Raw genomic sequence first — 26,544 nt, forward strand, 5'->3', positions numbered from 1 at the left:
CCTTCAGCAGCACACTGGCCATATTTTGCAACATGATCCAGTGATGATACGATAATTAAATCGAGCAGAGATGGGTCACAATTTGGAAAAAAGTGTGTTGCACTTAGTGGCAATATATTAAGATTAGCCGCATTAACTACGGACTGTAGTTTGTGTGATCTGACATCCTGCTTGAGTAGACAAGTATTAAAATCACCCATAATAATTGTATGGTCAAAAAGTGGACAATGATCTTCAAGCAGTTTGTCTAGGCAGGAAAAGTAATCGACGGTAAGAGACGGGCTGTAAAAAACGCCAAGAAGTAGTTTTGCATTAGAGAGATGAACTTCCAGAAAGAGATGTTCAGATTCGTTCCCAGAAATGTCCTGCGGTGATATACTTATAATCGAAAAGGGGATATGGGAACGAAGATAGATTGCAACTCCCCCACCGCCCCGAGCAGTGCGATCGTTGCGAATTAGGTGAAATCCAGGAAGAGAATATGCCGTGGAAGGGAGACATGGCTTAAGCCACGATTCCGAAATAAGAATAGCATGAATATGTGTGCTATCGAATGATGACAACATGTCGGGGTAATGTGCTGGAATGCTCTGTGCATTTATATGGACAATGTTAAAATTTTTCAGTACATCTGAGAAATAGGAATCTAGAGTTACGTTTAAAGGAGGGATACTTTCAAAACTGTCATTACTACTCAATCCATCTGTGGCTGAAGAGAAGGATAAATTGTGCTCGTTACTATCATCATATTGCATATTATGGTAATTCAATATATAAACCAGTATTTAACCAAGAATATAAATTACATAAACTAAGTATAAATATAATATATATATATATAAACTAGTGACTTTAACTCCTACCCGCCAGCATGTTGGAAGAAATAAAATGATACACCGAAATAACACAGACACAAGGCGTAACAAGAAAAATAAAAAAGACATAAGAACTAAAAATTAACAGAAAAATAGAAATATAACAAAATAAAATAATTTATAAAAATCACTATAGCAATACATCTCGTATTTAATTAATTTAATTATTTAAACAATTTAAAGAAAAAGATATGCATTATTACAAACTTAAACAATAATCAGTAACTTTGTCATACGACTAACTTGTCTTACCGGAACATAGTCTGGTAACACAAGGTGATTGTCTATGCACTATGAAGTTTGTCAACTTTATTGATATTTGACTTTGACGTGATTGTCAGTGAGTGCTGTAAATAACTATTACTTACATTAAAAATAAGAAAAACAATCAAATAATAGGGTAAACAGCAATTACAAATGAATACCGCCAAGTCTATCGTATTTAACATATAAACATAAATACAGCTATAGTGACTCAAAACAAACATGAAAACACCAAAACGCTACAGACAGACCACAACAGATATTGAGCGTAAAAAAGAAGCCAAAAGAACATAGTATAAAAGGAGTACATAAAAGAACTTACAAGCTAGCGACATTTACTTATTCTTTTGTATTCGCTTGGTGCGAGTAGTATCCCTGCCGTCGGGTCTGCTCGCGCTTGGAGCAGGCTGCACGGACGATGAAGATGCCGCTGGCTTACTGGGAATAGCATCTAGCTCCGCCAAGCATTCCACCTGGTGGTGTGAGTCATCTGGAGCCAGCACATGGACAACACCATCACGGGTCCAGCACTTGGTGATGCCGAAGATCTGCCTAGCCCGCATGAAGACAGTGTGGCGACTCTTCGTGAGGAACTCCGATTGTGTATAGCCTGTGCCTTTCAGTTTACTTTTGGCAAACCAGACTTTGTCCCTCATCGAGACCTCCCTGAACTTCACTAGCAAGGGTCTAGGTCTGCTTTCTGAGGGACGTCCCAAGCGGTGACACCTGCTTATACTGCTTGAAGAAAAATCTGGAACCTTCAGCTTGCTGATAAAAAGATTCGTCACGATGGTGGTTGCAGCCTCTCCCTTTTCTTCCGGCACACCGTGTAGGAGTACCATCTTGCGCCGGCTTCGCATATCCATGCGTTCCAGTTGCCGAGCAACAAATTCGATTTGCTTCTGCACGGTGTCCAACGCAGACAGCACAAAGAGTCGAAAAGAAGCAAAGTCAGTTGCAAGAGCTGTTGTGGATGGTGTGGTGGAACTTTGCTGCAGCTGCTTTTGGAACTCGTCCATTTTGCATGTGAATAGTTCTGACATGGCAGTTAGTGAGCCTTGTAGAGAGTCCATAGTTCTGTGTATTTTGCAGTGAGTTTGATGTAACAGTGAGATTTAATGTGGAATTAGTGCTGGCTGGTAGGGAGGATGTCACAGATATATCAAGGACATTAAATTGTAAGTTAACTTATTTTTATTGTATTAAAATGTTAAGACCTCAAAAAACTTGTGTTCACTTAATGACACCTACCCTCCGAAAAAAAGGAAATCTTTGTTTGTTTGTAATAAATAGGCTCAAAATCTACTGTACCGATTTTAAAAATTCTTTCACCAATCGAAAGCTACATTATCCACGAGTAACATAGGCTATGTTTTATATTAAATATATTTGATGAATAGATTTTGAGGCGGTACAAAGTTTGCCGGGTCAGCTAGTGTTGCATATAGATGGAAACTACATTCAAATCACTCGACTTATACCTAAGCCAAGATCGGTAACAGTTAATCCTTTTCCGTCTATTCAGGTCTCCGAGAGCCTTTTATAATCCCATTTTAATTAAGCGGACTACAACAAAAGTTTTGCAACGATACTTACGGAAAGGAAAACTCAAAAATGAACGGTTTTGTTGGTGATTTTGTTTCGTTTTCACTCTTTATGTTTGTAAGACATAGTGTTTATTTAATCTCAGAAAAATGTGTGATTATTTCACGGGAATTATGAAAATATAACAAATCTGTTATCTGTACTTTACACTTATCTTGTCTGCGTTAGATTTTTGTATTATTTATAACAAATGCACATACAGGCCGCCTTATATTAAGTAGCTACCATCCATATACATCTGTAACCAATTCCATATAGAAAAAAGTTTCTACTTGAAGCCTATATATTTCCACTCCTGGGGATAATTGATAATTGTATTTTATTATCAAACTACCTACATTAACATTAATTTTTCCATCACGGCTGTTAAGACGACAACATAATTTATATGTCGGAGCAAATACGGCAGTTCTCCTATTATAAAATGAAATGATTAAACTCCTGAGGTAAACTACCTGCATCTTAAAATACGAAAACAAGTGTCTTTTTAAATTTTGTTACTTCGTTATATACAAGGTGAATTTTTCAAATAGGATTTTATCATTTATCAGTACTTCCCAGAATTTAATCCTTATAAGCAACGCTATGAGATAATGGAATAATATAGGGTGTATTTTTTTTCAAAATGAACTCGTTCGATTCCCGGCTAGGGAAAAAGATATTTTAAAAAACTAATGATGCAGTTTTAGTTTTTATCAAAATCGGCCTCGTAACTCCTTTCAGTATTTTTCGCTAATCCTTATAGTTTAGGATTTAGCCCTGAAGGCCCGTTTGAAAAATTCACCCTATATATAAAAGTTAAATCCTGTAATATAATAAAGGCGACAATAGTATCATCTAATATCATCATATCATCTAATTCTTAAACGACTTTTGTTACTACCTGTGTTTATTTAGTTATTTATATTTATATATATGATAAATAGTATGTATGAGTTTATTTATGTGTATCTGTATATAGGTATATTATAATATATATTTATTTTATTGTTAAAATATGTATATTTCTTTATTTTTAATACATATTGATATATCTGCTGTTTCTATTATTGTCTATCGCTCTTTGTTACTTTCGCATAACACCTGCTGCAAATTCTCCTCATCCACCCAGGGTTGACTGGTAGAAAATGCCATCAGGCATTATGTTTGCCCTTTTGTACATTTCTTCTTAGAGGTGATGCAATAAAATTTTTAAATAAAAAAAATAAATTAAATATATACCTTGAAAAGCCGCCTCAAAGAGCACAGGGTCCTGTGTGGGCGCGCGCGGCTCGCCCGCCGCCAGCAGCGCGGCGAGCAGCGCGGCGAGCGCGACCCGCGCCATCTCACGCCATGCCATCGCTTGCCATGCTTCGGCACATCGCTGCAACAAACACTGTTATTACTAATTGAGGTCATAGATTAGTAAAGATTAGGTACTCACTCCTAACAAGAAAATGTACCCAGTTTTGAGAATAGAAATAGTTGCGTAAAAAAGTTTTGCCACGTCTCCGTGCTAAAATGTCCCTAAAATATTTGAAATAATTATTTATTTATTATGTAAATTACGCAGTATTAGTTATTTATTCGTAAATTTTCTCTAAAAATATTTTTATTTGTCATGAATTTATAAAAAGAACTTACTAATAAGCCGTTTGTGGCTTCATTCAATTTCAAGGCGGCGAAGTATCTTTACTAATCTATGTTTCAGTAGCAGACGAGCATGCAGTCGATGGTAGTCCGCGTCAAACTGCTAGTCCGCTCTGAATATAGAAATGAGTCCCGTCGCAACAGCAAATTGTAGGTATTAGTGGGACGAAGACAGCGCGGGACCCGCCGGCACTCGTCCGCTGCCCGGTCTCGCCCGCGGGTACATAGCTGCGTTAGTGTGCCCACTGTTCGACCGCATTGACTCTCTGACTACACCTGCGCGCAACAACTTCAGAGCGGACTGAAGTTTGAAGTTGCACTATGACAACTGCCACCCATAGATATCTTTAATCAACCCCAGATAAGATTAGTTTCCTACTTGAGATTGGCCAAAGATGCGCCGCTACCCCTGAGAAATAATCTGGAATGACTATAAAGTATTTCTTTCTCACATAAAAACATAGCAGCGCGTAACACTGCTGTTATTGGGCAATATGGGTGTGGATAAGGATTATTCGGTTCTCGAGGACAACCTCTACCCCGGCAGATTCTCAAGAGAGTAAATAACCCCCAGATTATTGCCATTCTTGCATAATAAGATAATATTATTTAAAACATTATAATATAATGAAAGAACATTAAAATTACACCATTCCTTACAGGGGGATGCGGTGGCCAACAAACGCACTTATTACTAATGTCAACAGAGGCTATGGGGGCGACTTGCCCCGGGTAGCACTTTGAGAGGGTAGCATAATTTCATGATTAAATAGCATTTTCATGGATAGTTCATCAATAACGGCATACATAGAGAATTAATTTGTCATTGATCTTAGTTCAAAACAAGTGATTTTATATTTTCTTCAATATAAATTCTTAATAAAGTTTGTACAATGCAAAATAATGGTTTTCAGACTATAAATTCGGACGACTCTCGTAGCGGAGCGGACACCATGCCGGTCTGACGCGCAAAGGGTTCCCAGTTCGATCCCCGGCCAAACTGAATTATGAATTTAAATATCTGTTATGAGTTTGGGTGTCAATGGCGCCCACGATACAGGGAATCGTAGTGTGAAAAGTTGGAATGACATGTTGACATGACAATTGTGAGCGTAGAAAACGTTTATTTACTAAATATACTAGATTAGGCAAATCTAGTATATTTAGTAAATAAACGTAAAAAAGTAAGTAATATAAAAGTGAACATCCTTATTGTTATTCCCATCATACAGAACACAAGCAACAATATTTTGTAAAATGCCGAGGTGGCATTCAAAATTGAATTCTCGCCTGACATAGACAAACAGAAGTAGAGCAGCTGCATAAAAATTGCGTTGTCTATGGAAATCGAATAAGTGTCTGGGGAATTGTAAATAACTGTGGCAAAGGGCGAAGTGGCAAGCGTTTTGTCAGTTTAAGTTTAGTATATTATTATGATGATATTGGAAATGTAGTGTCTGGTATGAAATACACAAATAAATTAATAATAATATTTTCAAAAATGTACCATTAAGTGTTAAATGTGCTCCAAATACACTTTTAAAAAGAATGTCTTTGCTCACTATTCATCATTAGATATGGTGTCTACACGATTTTTCTCCATTTTCACGTAGTAATTTATTTTAAAATGTATTTACTTGTCATCTATTTATATCTTATTTCTTTTTTTTCTCTTTCTTTCTCAATTTTTTCTTTTTTTCATGTTCTTTCTCCCTTTTTTATTTTATTTTATTTTCCTATTTATTATTATTATTATTTTAGTATAGTTGTACCGCCTTCAATTTTTCTGAACATCCCTAAGGTTGACTGGGAGGTAATGCTATTTAGCATTAAGTCCGCTTTTTGTACCACACTGTTTTTAACATGGTCAATAAAGAGTAAATAAATAAATAAATAGATTAAGACATGAGCACACGCTTCATCTCAAGTACTTTGTTACTTCGAATTGTTAAAAGTAATGGTCAATTACTACTTCTGACACTATTAAAGTAGTAAATGTATTTCTTTTTATAATAAACAAATAAATGGCTACAATATATTGTAGCCTTGTGTACGGAATAAAAGGAACGAAATAAATTCTTGGAACCCAAGAGAGTTACAAATATAATACGATTACGGGAATCGTCGAATTACCATCTATATGTTACCATGGCAGTTACCTTCAGTGCGTAGGTATATTTCATTACAACTAGATAACCTTAATAAGTTGGAATTGTATAAGCATCATTCTGTATTAATCATCGTCATCATCAATTTGTTTGATTCGTGAATATTATAAATCATCTTTGATTGTAAAGCTTCATTTTAATTTTTATATTTTTAGATCATTTGAGATAGTAATAACAGATTATTAGAGCATCTATCGACTGCGTTTAATATGATTATTATTTATTTTAACACTGGATATCAGGGACAGCTTTTATATTTAATTTAAAATATGGTTATATTATTTGATTCTCTTTCCTATATTATTTTAATTATTATAATGTTTTTGTTGTAATTATTATTGTAACAAGTCTTGAAAATAAACTGATTGTTTTACGGTATTCACTAGAACAGTTAAAGTATTTTCAGTTATCCTTAAACGATGTACCTACGATTTTGTGATTTTCGAAAAGCGTACATAAAAGGATATCAACTAAAATAAGAAGTAATCGTTGATTTAAATGAAACCATTATAAAAAAATGAATTTATGCATTTACACAAAGTAATTAGAGTTGAATACAGGTCTGTGAAAGATAATTTAAATATATCTATAGTTTTGGATGTAATAAACAATCCTACAGAAACAACTCCCTACTTCTGTCATTCCAACTTTTCCCGGAACAGTAAGAGCTATAAGACGCAGGCCGGGGTCGTCCGACCCTTTACTTAAATCGTCTGGATCGACTTCTGTTACTTTTTATTTTGTTCGCCGATTGCCTCCGCGTACGTGACGTCTTGCATTTGATGTTTCATAGTACCGTAATACCTTGAACACGAGGGTTTTATAAGAAAAGACAGCTTTTGTTTATTGTAGGTACCTGCTCGACGAATAAATTCCTTGAATTTGATGTTTCTATATTATCATGAGTCTCTTGTCAACATAAATAAAATAAGATGTTACTAAAATATTATACTTAATAGTACGAAACATTATAACTACACTATCAAAAAAATAAACATCTTTCACAAGAAAGTGTAAAGTACATGTTCCCTATGTTTAAATTTTTCGTGGCATATTTTAAATATGATTACGAATCTGTTCTAAAATAAAATAGATAAGCCACAGTCCATCATATCCTTCAACATTAAACAATACATTTTTAGCTGGCGTGACATTGAGAAACAAAGTTAGGATAAAAATACAAGCATCCAAAGCTAAAAAATCAAGTTATAAAAAAATAATTGACATACCTTGTGTCAATATTGTCATATCTCGTTGTCAAACTTAAAAATTCAGTATTTGTAAACATTTACTGGTTGAGAGACAAAGTTATAAAACTCTGCAATACCGTATTAATTACTTTATTTTACATTAACGACATAAACCATGAATGGAAATAATCGAGTACAGAATGGTTGATATGTGGCATTCGAGTTTTAAAAATCTATCGTAAATAATCATTATTTTTTAATCATAACAAAACAAAAAATACGTTGAAAATATTGTGAAATGCTATCTCTTTTTTATATTTATTAATACCTCGCAAAGTAAATATGTCTTTATCGGAGTTATGGGTTATTTTATTATTTTTTGGGTGTTTTTTCAATGTTGTGAAGTTACTTGAGAATGGACTAGCTAGATCACCCCCTATGGGGTGGATGTCTTGGGGATATTTTATGTGCAGTGTTGATTGTGACGAAAATCCTAATAAATGCCTGGAGTAAGTAAAATGCTGTTATAACTGCTCAATTAACATTCCCAAAAATTCTTAACTGAATATAAATATTTTTTTATGAAATTGAGGTTGTAATGCCATCCCATTACTATCCCACTGCTGGACACGGGTCTCCTCTCAGAATGAGAAGAATAAGGCCATAAGACTATGGCCTAATCCTTCTCATTCTGAGAGGAGACCCGTGCCCAGCAGTGGGAAAATAGTGGGTTGATGATGATATGATAACAACAATTTTTTTTGCAGTGAGAAACTAATAAAGTCTGTAGCAGACACATTCTTCACCGACGGCTACCAGGAAGCAGGCTTTGAGTATATCATTATAGATGACTGCTGGGCGGAGAAGACCAGAGATATTAATGGACGTCTTGTACCGGACAGAAAGAGGTTTCCCAATGGAATGAAATATTTGGCTGATTATGTTAGTATATAAATAATTTTTAACATTTAACACTGTCTAAATTTTTTTTTATATAATATATAATAGGAGTAGCAGACGAGCATGCAGTCCACCTGATGGTAAGTGGCTACTACGTCCATGGACATGTGTAATCAACCCCCCATAGGACTACATACTTACCTAAGGTTGGCTACAAATGCTTTGTTAATCCCAAGGACTGTCGGAATGCTTTAGGTAAGTACATACATTGAAAGTGGTAGAAGCCTTTGTGGTTCGACCCCAATAACACCACCGCCACACCTATTTCTGTCTAATAACAGCAGTGTTAAGTGCTGCTGTGTTCTGGTTTAAAGGGTGTGGTAAGGGAGATAGATTAATATCTGGGGTTGATAACAGACATCCATGGGCGCCAGTAGCCACTTACCATCAGGTGGACTGCATGCTCGTCTGCTACTTATATATTATAAGAAAACCTCTCTTTTACCACACCTTTCAAACCGTAACATAGCAGCACCAATCGCTGCTGTTATTGCAAGTTAGCTAGCTAGTTATTGAAGAGTAGAGCCTCCCAATACAACAACAAAACACTTAAACGGTAGATCACTAAATTTAATCATCCATTTTGTACATTGAAACCAAAAACTTTTAGTTTTTAAAAATAGTAATTTTATTTTTCATGTGTATTTATCAACAGAACTTCATGAATCCTTCACTATTTCAAATCTTTTACACATTTATTTTTTGTAGGTGTATTTGAAAAAATATTTTTAATTTTGTGCATTTCAATAGTTCTTCAAAAATCCTTAACTATTTCAAATTTTTACCAGTGACTTTGTTAGAAATTGTAGTTATTGAAGAATGGAATTTAATTAAATATTTTTAATTTTAATTTGATTTTACGGAGCCATTAAAATATCGCAAAAAATATTTTTTAAAGATAGTGAGAGAAAGATATGTCGAAAAAATCAAATGAAACTACATAGATAGTTTATTTTTCCGAAATATATACTCTATACATTCATAGAAGATCGCAAAATAAGTATATTTAAGTACGGACACAAGACATTAGTTTTCGGCCAGAAATAATCCAATCTTATTAAGGGTAGTTCATAAACGGAAAGTAAGAACCACAAGCAAAACAAATAAAGAAGTACTATTAAATAAAATGGCACAGGCGGCATGCGTCTTGCAGCCGTCCGAGCAGCCCGGATTCAGGGGCAAACTGAAAATGCTAGTTGTTCTGTACAAAATCTGTTTGTATGCTTGTGTGTTTGTTTATTTGTTTGTTACACATTCACGCCTTAACTATATAAACGATTGTCATGAATTTATGTGCACACATTGTCAAGGGTTCTGAAAGGGACTTAGGGTACTTTTTATTCCAGAAAAATGTATAGTTCCTGAGGCATTAACTTTTTTTACCACACTTTTATTTTATTACTTTAGACTACTTTATATTATGCAGATATATGATATATATTTTTTGTAGTGCCACTTTGAAATAAATTTTTCATTATTTTATTATTTCTTCTAATTTAGTTTACTTTAGTAGCTAATATATTTAATTGTAGATCCACGCCAGAGGTCTAAAGTTCGGTATGTACACGAATATAGCAGATGTGACTTGCATGCACTATCCCGGCTCAAAGGGTCATTTCGAAATTGACGCGAAGACATTTGCAGAATGGGACGTCGACTATATCAAAGTGGATGGGTGCTTTGTGGGTGAGGACTATCTGAATACAGGTGAGGCTTTGCAATATGTCACCTGTTGTGTGTTCGATGTTGCCTTGTGATTGCTATGATCTATCCTTCTATCCTAATATTATAAATGCGAATTTGAGTTTGTTTTTTTATTTTTTTATTATATAACGAGCTTTTGCCCGCGGCTTCGCTCGCGTTACGAAGTAATATTTTCATCTCCTATTTTATCCCCTTGGGGGTAGAATTGATCAAAATTCTTTCTTAGCGGATGCCTGCGTCATAACATCTACCTGCATGCCAAATTTCAGCCCGATCCGTCCAGTGGTTTGGGCTGTGCGTTGATAGATCACTATGTCAGTCAGTCACCTTTGAGTTATATATATTTAGATAGAGGAGTAGCAGACGAGCATGCAGTCTACATAGTGGTAAGTGGCTACTGCTGCCCATGGACATCTGTAATCAACGCCAGATAGGTTTCGATATTCCTACCTGAGATCGGCTAAAGATGCGCCGCTACCCCTGAGGACTAAGCTGGAACGCCTGGGAAACGTATGTCTCTCTTAATACACCCTTCAAACCAGAACATAGCAGTGCTTAACACTGCTCTTATCAGCCAGAAATAGGTGTGGCGGTGGTGCCGCCGGAGTCGAACCACAAAGGGTTCTACCACCTTCAAAGTGTATGTACACTGCATTCCAATCTGAGTTTAAATATAGATATCCATATTCAACAGTGGACTTACGATCAGGTGAATTACATTTGCTACTTCTAAAAAATCTAACATTTACCAAAAAAACCTGCCCAAGAATTATTTTTATACAACTGGTCCATTACCCCAGAACAGTAATAAATGCTAATGTATATGAATAAAGGCTTTATATTCGCAGCTTACATAAAATTCGGGCGGTCCTTAAATAGTACTGGGAGGCCTATGGTGTACTCTTGCAGTTGGCCGTACTATATAGAGTACATTCATAATAAAACGGTAAGTACTACTATATTTTATTTTTTTATTTATATGTATAAAAATGAATGTTTGTCTGTATGTCCTTGATAGAATCGTTAACTATGTATTTGATGTGATGATCTTTAGCAAAGTTGTTGTAGCATGAAGGGTGGTAAGGAAGGCATACTTCCGAGGCATTCCAGCTTAGTCTTCGGGTAGCGGCGCATTTGTGGCCGACCTCAGGTAGGAATATCTGATCCTATCTGGGGTTGATTACAGATGTCCATGAGCGGCAGTAGCCACTTACCATTAGATGGACTGCATGCTCGTCTTCTATTCGTATATTATAAAGCAATGTGTACACAAGTACACACATATTTTCTTGATAAATAAGTGTAACATGCCTCATGAAAGTTTTTGTTTAATAAAGTATTTACCATCAAAAATAACATTACGCTTACTACCATTACTCCTAGCGTTGCCTTAATGTACCGTTCCACGTTATTACAGTACTCGGGCGCTTATATTTTTATTGTACGTAAAGACAGAGTACCCTGAGTTTTATTAAGATTCTTTATTACCAGAAAACAGGAGTGGTCTTAGGTTGGCCTCCATAGAATCTCTTGAGCGATTGTTTCGTTTATAATATAGGAGTAGTAGACGAGTATGCAGTCAGACGACAGTTCAGACGAGTTTGAAGGTGGTAGAACCCTTTGTGGTTCGACCCCGGCGGCACCACCGCCACACCTATTTCTACCTAATAACAGCAGTGTTAGGTGCTGCTGTGTTCCGGTTTGAAGGGTGTGGTAAGGGAGACAGACTTTTCCGAGGCGTTCCAGCTTAGTTCTCAGGGGTAGCGGCGCATCTGTGGCCGACCTCAGGTAGGAATATCTAATCCTATCTGGGGTTGATTACAGATGTCCATGGGCGGCAGTAGCCACTTACCATCAGGTGGACAGCATGCTCGTCTGCTACTCTCATATTATAAAAAAAAAAAAAAAAAAAAGTCAACATGATGGTAAGTAGCTACAGCCACCCATGGACATCTGTAATCAACCCCATATGAGATTAGATTTCTACGTCGGCTACAGACGCTCTACTGCCACTCGTGGACATCTGTAATTAAGCCCAGATAAGATAAGATTCCTGCCTGAGGTCGGTTACAGATGATCCCTGAGGGCTAAGCTGGAATGCCTCGGAAAAGTGTCTCCCTTAGCACACCCTTCAAACCAGAACACAACAGCGCTTAACACTACTATTATAACAGAAATAGGTGTGGCAGTGGTGCCGCCGGAGTCGAACCACAGAAGGTTCTACCACCTTCAAAACGTTGATTACTAAAACTAAAGTTGCTGTAGGGGTAGGAGCTAATGTGCAGTCAGCCTTAGTGTTGATAAAAGTTTCTGTATACCTAGTTTATATTCTCCTCATTATATTGCAAACTTTTATTACGTAGCTTTTCTCTTAGTAGTATATGTTAGTGGTTTGAAGTTCCGACTTTTATGCTGAGTACCTACTCTTACATTTATTAAATGCTGACTTTTTCCTTCGACTTGTAGTGGATAACATCTGATACTTCATTGAATAAAACCGTTAAATTACCCTTGAAGTGGCAAATGTACATGCAGTCCACCTGATGGTAAGTGGCGACTGCCGCTCATGGACATCTGTAATCAACCCCAGATAAAATTGCTGTTATAACAGAAATAGGTGTGGCGGTGGTGCCGCCGGAGTCGAATCATTGAGAGTTCTACCATCGTTTAGCGTTGGTATAGACCGCGCCAAACTCCGCTCCGAATATAGAAACGAGTCGCGTCGGAATAGCAAATAGCAGATGTTAGCGGGACGAAGACGCTCTTGCCCGCGGGTACAGCTGCGTTAGTGTGCCTTTACGTTGCTACGGAGTATATGCTTGTAGTTGTGTTCGACCGCATTGGCTCTCTGACTGAACCTGCGCGCATAACTTCAGAGCGGACTAGCAGTTTGGCGCGGACTACACCTCCTATACGAACTATACAGGTTCTACGATCTTTCAATTAAATCGATAAAATGATATATTTTAGCCAAACTACACGAATATAGTGCCATATTGTAATATGTGGAGAAATTACCACGATGTAGTGAAGTCATGGGGGTCGGTGAAAGCCATCATTCGCCACTACCAATCGCGGTACGACCAACTCAACGGGTACCATGGCCCAGGGCACTGGAATGATCCAGATATGGTAAGAATTTTTTTTACACTCATAACCTTATGCGTCCGTTATTCATAAGCTATCTAATCTAATGTTTTGTCTATCAAAGCAATTGATTATTTTTTCGTACTAGACATTGTCCTAGATATTAGCAGTGGTACTTGATAGAAAGAAACTCGGCCTCTTGATCGAAGGGTCCGAGGTTCAAATCCCAGGCAGCTTTCCTTACGTTTTCCTTCGCTTTAAGCAAGTGAACATTAATTTCTTATAAACAAATGAGTTCAAAATCAGCGGTGCATGCCTAGGTTTGAACCTCGGACCCTCCCTCAATTGAGTGAGGGGAGAGCGAGTTTCAAACCAATCTAATCTTCGGTACAAATGTCCCTAACAGCGAGCCAGGGTAGGGTTCATCTAGCAGTATATGTGATGCTGTCAGCTCCTCTGCTACTCAGCTGTGATATGAGGAACTCTACTTAAAATAAACTATTTTGCATTCTGAAAGTAGCCTAAGACAATTTGACCTTTTGCAGCTAATCTTCGGTACAAATGTCCCTAACAGCGAGCCAGAGTAGGGTACATCTGGCAGTATACGTGATGCTCAGATCCTCTGCTACTCAGCTATGATATGAGGAACTCTACTTAAAAATATATTTTGCATTCTGAAAGTAGCCCAAGTCAATTTGACTTTTTCAGCTAATCTTCGGTACAAATTCTCTAACAGCGAGCCAGAGTAGGGTACATCTGTCAGTATACGTGATGCTCAGATCCTCTGCTACTCAGCTATGATGTGAGGAACTCTACTTAAAAATATATTTTGCATTCTGAAAGTAGCCCAAGTCAATTTGATTTTTTCAGCTAATCTTCGGTACAAACTCTCTAATAGCGAGTCAAAGTAGGGTACATTTAGCGGTATACGTGATGCTCAGCTCCTCTGCTACTCAGCTGTGATATGAGGAACTCTAATTAAAATAAAATATTTGCATTCTGAAAGTAACCTAAGTCAATTTGACTTTTGCAGCTAATCTTCGGTACAAATTCTCTAACAGCCAGCCAAAGTAGGATACATTTAGCGGTATTCGTGATGCTGTCAGCTCAACTGCTACTCAGCTGTGATATGAGGAACTCTACCTAAAATATATATTTTGCCATTTGAAAGTAGCCTAAGTCAATTTGACTTTTTCAGCTAATCTTCGGTACAAATTCCCTAACAGCGAGCCAGAGCAGGGTACATTTAGCGGTATACGTGATGCTGTCAGCTCCTCTGCTACTCAGCTGTGATATGAGGAATATGAAGGACTATGAGAAGCAGTTACTGCTTAACATGGACCTTGTGGCGTTGGCTCAAGACCCGCTCGGGTTGATGGCTAAACCCTATCAGGTGAGGATTTGTATTTTTTTTATTATATAGGAGTAGCAGACGAGCATGCAGTCCATCTGATTGTAAGTGGCGATTGCCAAACGTGGACATTAATAAACCTAAGATAGGATTAGATATTCCTACCTGACGTCCACAGATGCGCTACCCCTGAGGACTAAGCTGGAACGCCTCGGAAAAGTATGTCTCCATTACCACACCCTTCAAACCATAACACAGCAACGTTTAACACTGCTGTTATGTGGCGGAAAAAGGTGTGTATTCCTAACTGTAAATCTGCACAGAAATATAATACAGTGTGTTGTGTAAATTATTTCTGACTAATATTCTATATTACACTCCAAAACCACCCTATAAGGCCATGGTAATAAAATCATGGCAAAAAAGACCAATATATTATTTTAGTTCTTCTCTTTCTTCTAGTAGTTCTATTTAGTTGAAGTAAATATAAAATTTTTCACAAGCCCACTTCAATGTAATTTAAAATGCAAACACGATTTTAGATTGGACACGATTTCTCATAAAAGTTTTGCGTTTATCTAAAAGAAATCAGATTAGGATACAATCTTATTTGGTTTTAATCAAGGCTATAGAATTTTAAAATGTTTTTGCTTATTTCGCTTATTAGTAGACATCGGGTTATATGCACTATCAAAATGCCAAAATGTGTCCTAAATATGATGAGGTCTAAGCTGGAACGCCTCGGAAAAGTATATCCCTTACTCCCTTCAAACACTTGTCTTGCTTAACACTTGTCCCTGTAGTACCGGGGCCAGAATAGGGCTACGGTATCCCCTGCCTGTCGTAAAAGGCGACTAAAAGGGGGCTTCCGGGGTTGCGGGCGGCAAGAGTAGAAGCTCGAACCGTCCAGTATGCTACCCCGGGAAGGACAGCGGTTTGTGTGGTCGCATATCGCTGTAATCACCAGGGGATGTGAGAGGAGCGTAAATTGGGCAGCCACAGGGCAGAGCCCGATAGAAGGCCATCGCGTTAGGACTCCGGTTGTGTTCCGTTGGAGATCCCGGAGTTCTCCACCAAACGCCGAAGATCCACCGGGGGTTTTTAGTGCGGTAAAAGTCCCACATAACCCGGCGTCACTCCCATGCGTCGGGTACCAACAAAAAAAAGGGACGCTTAACACTGCTGTTGTGAGGTACAAATAGGTGAGGCGATGGTGTTGACGAAGTCGAAACATAATTTTCTAAATACCATATCTACTTTAATACTCAAATAACTTGAAAAAACTTTGTACCATAATTGCCGGAATTCATATTTCATATAATTTGCCACTTACGCGTTGTCTAATGAAATATGAAAACAGTTTCAGAATTCAGTTACTCTGTGGGTGAAACAGCATCTTCCCAGGAAAGGAGACATGTATAACTCCGTCTCTTTCGCTCTCGTTAATTTGAATACCAAAGATGTTGCTGTCTCTTTCACTCCCGGGGATTATGGATTGAACTCTACTGATGCTTATACTGTGATGGTAAGTTTATGAAAATATACTTTTTTGGTGCATTTTGAAAAACAATTACTAAGGTTTTTTTATAATATAAGAGTAGCAGACAAGCATGCAGCCCACCTGATGGTAAGTGGCTACTGCCGCCCCTGGACATCTATAATCAATCCCAGATAGGATTAGGCATAATTTATTCTCTTTTAAGTGTAACCAACGCCATATTATAAAAAAGTAACAAAATTAATATCGAATTTGCTACTAGATTACCAAAAACTTGTTTGAAAAAAAGGTATTTTAATATAATATGTTAAAATTACATATCGCTAGTAACACAACATTATCAAGGCAGTTTGATATGTAATAGATGTCGTAACAATAAAATATTTTTATCTAAACTATGTACTATAATAGATTGGTTTTAATTATTTTTTAACCTGAATTTGCTAATACATAATGTTAGAACTCATTTATTAAGCGATTTTAAATAAAATTAGGGTAAGTGTATCGAACTGGCACACGAAGGGTTCCGTATGACCAAAGCATGAAATATAATTGTGTACGAGTATTTTAAAGATAGTAGAATTAATAGAACTTATAATTCTTGTCGCGCGGTTGGAAAAAATGTTTTTTTTTTATGATATTGGCGTAGCAGACGAGCATGTAGTCCACATGATGGTGGCTACTGCCGCACATGGACATCTGTAATCAACCCCAGATAAGATTTGATATTCCTACCTGAGGTCGGCCACAGATGCGCCGCTACCCCTGAGGACTAAGCTGGAACGCCTCGGAAAAGTATGTCGCCCTTACCACACCCTTCAAACCGGAACACAGCAGCGCTAACACTGCTGTTATTAGGCAGAAATAGGTGTGGCGGTGGTGCCGCCGGAGTCGAACCACAATGGGTTCTACTACCTTCTAAAATGCTGTAAATGGGTTTGATACGCCTCGGGCCTCCGAACCAAACAATCTTTGAAATGTATCACTCAGCTAAAAACAAGGCCACCGAATCACAGGCGAATGACATATTTGTAATTTCGTAAATTCAAATCAACTTTTTACACTGGGGGCCTCCATTCTACTTTCCGCCCTGGGTCCCCTACGACCTAAGTCCGCCACTGCGTCCATGTCACCTACTTCATTCTCAAATTTTATTTATTTTAATTGAAAAAACATATTCATCTTCAAACTCAAACTTCAAACTCTTGATAAATGACCACACCAATAATTATTCACCGTTTTTTAATTGTATTGCAGGATACATTTACGGGCAAATTTACAATGAACATAACTTTGAAGGATAAAATAAATGTTATCGTACCACCCGAGGGTAAGTTTACTTCATTTTTATTTTTACAAAATGTGACTCCTGAAGGATGTACTCAAAAGCAGTTGAATATTAATTTTACTGTAGATACCATAGGTAAGTATAGATATCTCACCGCCTTGTAATTGAAGGAAGCCATTAAATGGCTTAAATGGCTGAAAATTCTGTCTGGCTAATAAATTACACATTCTGTCAGCCATTTAATGGTTGTCATGGTGTAATTTACGCGGAACAATGCTGTCATTTGCAGTTAAGTGGTGCAAAAACACGAAATCGAAGAAAAAGTGCCGAGAAATATCGTTTCATGCATAAATGATCTAAAAACTACATTTTTGAAATATCTTTGAAACACGAAAATTGATAACGGTGACAATTTCAATTGTCAAAACTGGTTACATTTTCTTGTTAGGAGTGAGTAATCTTTACTAATCTATGAATATAAGTAAAAAACGGAATAATAACGCTATCAAATTTAAATGAAACATGTAAAAATAAATGCATTGTATTTGTATCAGTAAAATTTAAAACTCATAATGCGAAATTTTAGTTCCAACACCGTCCATGGGGGCGCTGTATGTCCAAAAACGTAACCGTCGAACGTTTTCGAGCAAACGTAAAAACTCATACTACTGGTACTGTACCATTATCATGAGTTTTCAAAACATACCACAATTTTACGTTACGTTTACTCAATCCATTATTCTGTTCCGTTTGCTTCAGTAGACTGAGTAAACGTAACAATAAGTAAGTGCTCAAGTCTTTTTGTCTACCTCACATGTTCGCAAAAAAGGGAGACAAAACATAAAGCTCCATTTTGTCAATTTAGACATTTAATGTTACCTTACTGACACTATAGTTCTGATACAATCCGCTTGGGGCGCTGATTGGAAATTGTACGGGCAAATACGTTAACAAATACCAAAACAGTCATATTTGTCAAAACGTAAAAACTCATGGTAAGAGTACTGAACACAGAAACGGAGAACTAATTCACACTAGGGTTAATTACCTATTTTGTATTATAATTAATGTTATTACAATAAAATTATTACCGTATTTCGTTTTATTTTTCAGATGTAATAATGTACAGCGTATTCCCGTTATAACATGATAAATAATTTTCCGGTATAACACATAGATAAGTATAGATATCTCACCGCCTTGTAATTGAAGGAAGCCATTGAATGACTTAAACGGCTGATGCTTCTGTAAGCCGTTTAATGGCTGTCATGGTGTAATTTACGCGGAATAATGCCGACATGCGCAGTTAAGACACGAAATTTAAGAAAAAGTGCGAAGAAATATCGTTTCATTCGTACACGATCTAAAAACTCCTTTTTTTTTAATTTTTCAAACACGAAAATAGAAGACAGTGACAATTGTCAAAAGGTTACATTTTCTTGTTAGGAGAGAGTCATCTTTATTAATCTATGGTATAACATAATAACATTTGACAAATATTTGTGTTACAAAATTATTTTATATACTTTTCAAAGACGACTGGCGGAAAAAACATAGTGATAAAGTATTCCATTGTGCTAATGTATTTTTAGTAGGTAATATAATATAATTTGTGATATTAAAATTTAATAATAGAAATTTGTGGTTCGATTCTGGCGACACCACCGCCACACCTATTTCTAATAACAGCAGTGTTAGGCGCTGCTGTGTTCCGGTTTGAAGTGTGGTAAGGGAGACATATTTTTCCGAGGCGTTCCAGTTTAGTCCTCAGGGGTAGTGGCGCATCTGTGGCCGAAGTCAGGTAGGAATCTAATCCTATCTGGAGTTGATTACAGATGTCCATGGGTGTTAGTAGCTACTTACCAACAGGTGGACTGCATGCTCTGCTACTCCAATGTAATAAAGAAAATCCTTATCCTATCTGGGGTTGATTACAGATATCCGTACGACAGTGACTTAACATCAAGATCATTATATGTATATCAATTTGCTTAAATTTTGTGAAAAGCATTTCTGTGTATAGTCCGCGTAAAACTGCTAGTCCACTCCGAATATAGAAATGAATCGCGTCGCCATAGCAAATTGTATGACAACACCTGCTCGCAACAACTTCAGAGCGGACTAGCAGTTTGGCGCGGACTATAACAAATTACTTGCTCAAGTAGTGAATTACTTTAGTCTAAAAATAAGGTTAACTAACAACCGATCGAATATTTGCCATACAATTGTGTTATCAAATAAATATATTGTTACGAAAAGTGGTTTTCGTTGTACCAACCCAGACCCATATCATTTTAATAAATTATATCGCTGAATATACGGAGCTAAGAATAGGTAATCGTTGGTTGGGTGTGTTACTTGACTAGTATTTGTTTGCGAGTTTGTTTGCGTAAGTGTTATGTGGGATTTAGCCCTTTGGGGGATTGGCCGAATTTGTCGGTCGGGTTGGTGACCGAATTTGTCGCCCGGGATGTGAGCCGAATTTACTAGTTAAAGTATAAGTCAAATCTGTTTATTGCGATTGGATTGTTGGTGGAATTAGTCGCCCGGGGTGTAAGGCGAATTTACTTGTTAGGACATAATTTGAATTTTACGCCGAATTATTGTACGGGAGTGTATGCCGAATTTACAGATCGGTTTGTGTCAGCCGAATTTATCGCTCGGTGTGGACCGAATTTGCCATAGTGTGAGAAGACTGAATTTTTCATCGGAAATGTAGGCTAAATTTGCCGTCCGGAGAGTTGGCCGAATTTATTACTAGTCGAAGTATGAACCGGATTTGACGATTGGGATATATAGGCTGAAGTTGCCGCTTGGGGCGTATGCCGTATTTACCACATGGAGTGTGGGTCGAATTTGGAATTTTAAAATACGTATAAAAATATATAATATTTGCGGAAGAAAATAAGGTCTTGTAGGGATAGTTATTTGTAGAATTAAATACGAAATACAGTAAAGCTTTTATGTTTTTTATTTACTTCAATGACATCTCCGAAGACAAACAAGTACAAACGCTTGCTCATATTACACACCACCATAGCATTGCGACGTACGTTGCTCTGTGGTATACCTACGTTATTTGCATTATTAGCGAATTACTTTAATTTAACTTTGAATTATCTGTGTACTTATCACCGTTGTTCGCCCGGATTTAGATCGCATTTGCCGAATTCAGCGAACGGGGTGTATGCCGAATTTACCGGCCGAGACATAAGCCGAATTTTCCGATTGGGATATGGGCCGAATTTAACGTAATTTTTTTCTGTCACTTTGCCACTCTCATATTGTCGCCTGGGGCATGAGACGAATTTGCCACCGAGGACGTGGACCGAATATGGGATTTTCTTAATAAATACAAATTCTTCCTATATAATCATTCTTTGATGATGAATTGGCACGAAAAACTGTAAATCTAAAATTTTTAGTCCAATAATAATTATCTCAAAGCCGTCTCTGTACAGACAAGAGAACACATTCTCTTATTACACGCCACCATTACATTTCTACGTACGTCGCTCTGTGGTATACCTACGTTATTTGCAAGTCGTGTATTACCTTATTAGCGAATTCACGCGTCAGCCTAATTGGCTTAATTCCTCAAACGGTATATAAATACCTTTGTACTTATCAACGTTATGTGGTAGACAACCACAATATGTAGTCTCTAATTATGACGATAATTATTTTATACCTTTGTAAATAGTTGTATGAAATCATAAGCAGCTTTTATAAAATAAACTAGTTTTTACCAGCGGCTTCGCTCGGGAATAGTACTTTTTTCGAAATAAAAAGGTTTGAAGGTGGTAGAACCCTTTGTGGTTCGACTCCGGCGGTACCACCGCCAGACTTATTTCTACCTTATAACAGCAGTGTTAGGCGCTGCTGTGTTCCGGTTTGAAGGGTTTAAGGGAGATAGACTTTTCCGAGGCGTTCCAGCTTAGTCCTCAGGGGTAGCGGAGCATCTGTGGCCGACCTCAGGTAGGAATATCTAATCCTATCTGGGGTTGATTACAGATGTCCATGGGCGGCAATAGCCACTTAACATCAGGTGGACTGTATGCTCGTCTGCTACTACTATATTATAAAAAAAACGCTGTGTTCTTTTCTAAGCCCCTGACAATGTATGTACAAAATTTCATGACAATCATATTATAATTAATTATAATTTAGTAAGTTAGTTAATTGTGTAAGCCTTTAATTAAAATACTAGCTTTATTTAATATACCTATGAAAATGTAAGTAATATTTATAAGAAATGGATTTTATTAAACAGAATTTTCATTGGATAGGTATAATTGTGTAAAGCTTTGTTCATGTACCCTTTGTGAAAATGACATCTATTTTTTTAAAAGATATAATAAATATAAACTCAAAACCTCACTCATTTTTTATGTTTAATTATGTAAAAAAAATATACACCCCTAATGGATCCAGGTAAGGTCTTGTCCCAAAAAAATTAGGTCACAACAGCGACACCTACCCAAAGTATCCTATCTTTCGAACTGGATTGTACCACACACACATTTAAATATTAAACCACGCAGTTATATAAAAACTTGTCCTTACTAATAATTCATCGCAGATCTTAAACTACTAGTTAGAAGCATGGAATTTGGTCAGGAAGGAGTTTTGATATTTATCCCCTAAGGGGGTAAAATAAGAGATAAAAATCAAATCCGCTGATGTTAAAGCATTCGCTTTAGATATAAATATTTAACTTTATGGTTAAATGTAATGAAACATATTTTTCAGTTTTTGAAAAATCAACCCCTGAGTGGTTTTGAAGGGTTGAAAATTTGTTAAGACAAACTAATAACATCGATTTAAAGTAATCACTTTGAATATTAGCATTTAACTTTCTAGTTAGATATAATGACAATTGTTTTTCGGTTTTTGGAATATCAAGCCCTGAGGGGTTTTCAGATAAAACACTCGTTAGGACAAACTAATAACATCGATTGTAATGTAATGTTTCTTTTCTTAATAATAATAATACGTTCTTCATTTATGATTTAGAAGTGATTCACAGAATTTATGTCGAAAAATAATAGACCATTAAACCTTCCTTTTGAACCGTTCGTGGTATCGTATTATTAGTTACGAGTAAAATACCTTAGGTTTTTGAGAAGGTCGGGATAAGGTTAATAGTTTAGTATGAAAGTGGATCAATAGCTTGTTATTCTTAGAAATAATTATTGCGATAATACAATACCTAATTCATGACAAAGAGAAACATTTTTTTATAATAGAAAGGAGGAGAAAGGCCTTTGACCGGGTCTGGCACAGGGCCCTTCTCGCGAAGCTTCCATCTTACGGTCTTCCCGAGAGGCTGTGCACATGGGTAGCCAGTTTTCTGTCTGAGCGGCAAATCAAAGTCGTAGTAGACGGGTGCTGCTCAGACACGAAGCATGTTAACGCTGGCGTGCCCCAGGGCTCTGTTCTCTCTCTCCCACGCTATTCATTCTGCATATCAATGACATGTTGCAAAAAACTGGCAGCATTCATTGCTATGCAGATGATAGTACGGGAGATGCTGTGTATACAGGCCGTGCAAACACCTCTCGGACTCTCGTGGAGGAAAGCAGAATCCGACTTGTGTCTGAAATCGAAGACTCTCTGGAGCAGGTCTCGACATGGGGTCGACTTAACCTTGTTGAGTTTAACCCCACGAAGACACAAGTCTGCGCGTTTACCGCTAAAAAACCCCATTCGTCATAGCGCCACGGTTCCAAGGTATTCCACTCACCATTGATAAAAGTGTGGGGATCCTGGGAGTTGACATATCGTGTGACGTGCAGTTCCGGTGTCATTTGGACGTTAAGGCCAAGTTGGCATCAAGAAAGCTGGGCGTCCTGAACAGAACGAAGCAGTACTTCACTGCGGGGCAACTCCTTCTGTTGTATAAGGCTCAAGTGAGGCCTCACATGGAGTACTGCTCCCATCTCTGTGCAGGGGCGCCCCAATACCAACTTAACCCACTTGACTCCGTGCAAAAACGCGCTATCCGAATCGTCAACGACCCCAGGACCTCCGATCGGTTAGAACCTTTAAGCTTGCGGAGGGACATAGGTTCCCTCTGTGTGTTCTACCGGCTTTACAATGGTGAGTGCTCCGAGGAACTATTTGACCTGATGCCTACGTCACCATTCCTCCATCGCACCACTCGCCGAAGGATGAAGTTCCATCCACACCAACTGGACCCGTGGCGGTCCTCCACAGTTCGGTTTGCACGGACATTCTTGCCACGAACGTGCAAGATGTGGAATGAACTTCCTCCTGAGGTATTCCCAGAGCGCTATGACATGGGGCTCTTCAAAAAAGGTGCAAAAAGAGCTCTCCTTCAAAGCCGGCGATGCATTGGCGACTCCTCTGGTGTTGCAAATGTTCATTATTTATTGCGATTGGATTGTTGGTGGAATTAGTCGCCCGGGGTGTAAGGCGAATTTACTTGTTAGGACATAATTTGAATTTTACGCCGAATTATTGTACGGGAGTGTATGCCGAATTTACAGATCGGTTTGTGTCAGCCGAATTTATCGCTCGGTGTGGACCGAATTTGCCATAGTGTGAGAAGACTGAATTTTTCATCGGAAATGTAGGCTAAATTTGCCGTCCGGAGAGTTGGCCGAATTTATTACTAGTCGAAGTATGAACCGGATTTGACGATTGGGATATATAGGCTGAAGTTGCCGCTTGGGGCGTATGCCGTATTTACCACATGGAGTGTGGGTCGAATTTGGAATTTTAAAATACGTATAAAAATATATAATATTTGCGGAAGAAAATAAGGTCTTGTAGGGATAGTTATTTGTAGAATTAAATACGAAATACAGTAAAGCTTTTATGTTTTTTATTTACTTCAATGACATCTCCGAAGACAAACAAGTACAAACGCTTGCTCATATTACACACCACCATAGCATTGCGACGTACGTTGCTCTGTGGTATACCTACGTTATTTGCATTATTAGCGAATTACTTTAATTTAACTTTGAATTATCTGTGTACTTATCACCGTTGTTCGCCCGGATTTAGATCGCATTTGCCGAATTCAGCGAACGGGGTGTATGCCGAATTTACCGGCCGAGACATAAGCCGAATTTTCCGATTGGGATATGGGCCGAATTTAACGTAATTTTTTTCTGTCACTTTGCCACTCTCATATTGTCGCCTGGGGCATGAGACGAATTTGCCACCGAGGACGTGGACCGAATATGGGATTTTCTTAATAAATACAAATTCTTCCTATATAATCATTCTTTGATGATGAATTGGCACGAAAAACTGTAAATCTAAAATTTTTAGTCCAATAATAATTATCTCAAAGCCGTCTCTGTACAGACAAGAGAACACATTCTCTTATTACACGCCACCATTACATTTCTACGTACGTCGCTCTGTGGTATACCTACGTTATTTGCAAGTCGTGTATTACCTTATTAGCGAATTCACGCGTCAGCCTAATTGGCTTAATTCCTCAAACGGTATATAAATACCTTTGTACTTATCAACGTTATGTGGTAGACAACCACAATATGTAGTCTCTAATTATGACGATAATTATTTTATACCTTTGTAAATAGTTGTATGAAATCATAAGCAGCTTTTATAAAATAAACTAGTTTTTACCAGCGGCTTCGCTCGGGAATAGTACTTTTTTCGAAATAAAAAGGTTTGAAGGTGGTAGAACCCTTTGTGGTTCGACTCCGGCGGTACCACCGCCAGACTTATTTCTACCTTATAACAGCAGTGTTAGGCGCTGCTGTGTTCCGGTTTGAAGGGTTTAAGGGAGATAGACTTTTCCGAGGCGTTCCAGCTTAGTCCTCAGGGGTAGCGGAGCATCTGTGGCCGACCTCAGGTAGGAATATCTAATCCTATCTGGGGTTGATTACAGATGTCCATGGGCGGCAATAGCCACTTAACATCAGGTGGACTGTATGCTCGTCTGCTACTACTATATTATAAAAAAAACGCTGTGTTCTTTTCTAAGCCCCTGACAATGTATGTACAAAATTTCATGACAATCATATTATAATTAATTATAATTTAGTAAGTTAGTTAATTGTGTAAGCCTTTAATTAAAATACTAGCTTTATTTAATATACCTATGAAAATGTAAGTAATATTTATAAGAAATGGATTTTATTAAACAGAATTTTCATTGGATAGGTATAATTGTGTAAAGCTTTGTTCATGTACCCTTTGTGAAAATGACATCTATTTTTTTAAAAGATATAATAAATATAAACTCAAAACCTCACTCATTTTTTATGTTTAATTATGTAAAAAAAATATACACCCCTAATGGATCCAGGTAAGGTCTTGTCCCAAAAAAATTAGGTCACAACAGCGACACCTACCCAAAGTATCCTATCTTTCGAACTGGATTGTACCACACACACATTTAAATATTAAACCACGCAGTTATATAAAAACTTGTCCTTACTAATAATTCATCGCAGATCTTAAACTACTAGTTAGAAGCATGGAATTTGGTCAGGAAGGAGTTTTGATATTTATCCCCTAAGGGGGTAAAATAAGAGATAAAAATCAAATCCGCTGATGTTAAAGCATTCGCTTTAGATATAAATATTTAACTTTATGGTTAAATGTAATGAAACATATTTTTCAGTTTTTGAAAAATCAACCCCTGAGTGGTTTTGAAGGGTTGAAAATTTGTTAAGACAAACTAATAACATCGATTTAAAGTAATCACTTTGAATATTAGCATTTAACTTTCTAGTTAGATATAATGACAATTGTTTTTCGGTTTTTGGAATATCAAGCCCTGAGGGGTTTTCAGATAAAACACTCGTTAGGACAAACTAATAACATCGATTGTAATGTAATGTTTCTTTTCTTAATAATAATAATACGTTCTTCATTTATGATTTAGAAGTGATTCACAGAATTTATGTCGAAAAA

At 37.2% G+C, this 26,544-nt stretch overlaps 2 protein-coding genes across 2 annotated transcripts in view; one reads left to right on the forward strand and one right to left on the reverse strand.

Moving 5' to 3' along the window:
* The window catches only part of LOC140755038 (pikachurin), a 262,010-nt gene that overhangs the window by 147,361 nt on the left and 88,105 nt on the right, over positions 1 to 26,544 (reverse strand). Inside the window, exon 2 of the mRNA XM_073090215.1 lies at positions 3,966 to 4,107. Within this exon, the coding sequence (XP_072946316.1) occupies positions 3,966 to 4,083 (118 nt within the window). The 5' untranslated portion in view covers positions 4,084 to 4,107. The remainder of the gene's footprint in view (positions 1 to 3,965; positions 4,108 to 26,544) is intronic.
* Positions 7,804 to 19,355, forward strand: LOC140755065 (alpha-N-acetylgalactosaminidase). Its single transcript, XM_073090250.1, has 9 exons — positions 7,804 to 8,240; positions 8,499 to 8,673; positions 10,224 to 10,398; positions 11,244 to 11,341; positions 13,366 to 13,527; positions 14,681 to 14,875; positions 16,194 to 16,358; positions 17,589 to 17,661; positions 18,733 to 19,355. Exons 1-9 carry the CDS (start codon positions 8,074 to 8,076, stop codon positions 18,762 to 18,764), a joined length of 1,242 nt encoding a protein of 413 aa, XP_072946351.1. The 5' UTR covers positions 7,804 to 8,073; the 3' UTR covers positions 18,765 to 19,355.

Source organism: Epargyreus clarus, unplaced genomic scaffold (assembly GCF_041222505.1).
Source record: "Epargyreus clarus isolate Ecla_fem2 unplaced genomic scaffold, WU_Ecla_fem_2.2 ptg000032l, whole genome shotgun sequence".
Classification (NCBI taxonomy): Eukaryota; Metazoa; Arthropoda; class Insecta; order Lepidoptera; family Hesperiidae; genus Epargyreus; species Epargyreus clarus.

Coding starts and splice junctions, on each gene's coding strand:
- LOC140755065 (XM_073090250.1), top strand. CDS start 8,074: ATGTCTTTATCGGAGTTATGGGTTATTTTATTATTTTTTGGGTGTTTT. Junction 8,674..10,223: donor TGAAATATTTGGCTGATTAT/GTTAGTATATAA, acceptor ATTTAATTGTAG/ATCCACGCCAGAGGTCTAAA. Junction 14,876..16,193: donor TGATGGCTAAACCCTATCAG/GTGAGGATTTGT, acceptor ATATGAAAACAG/TTTCAGAATTCAGTTACTCT.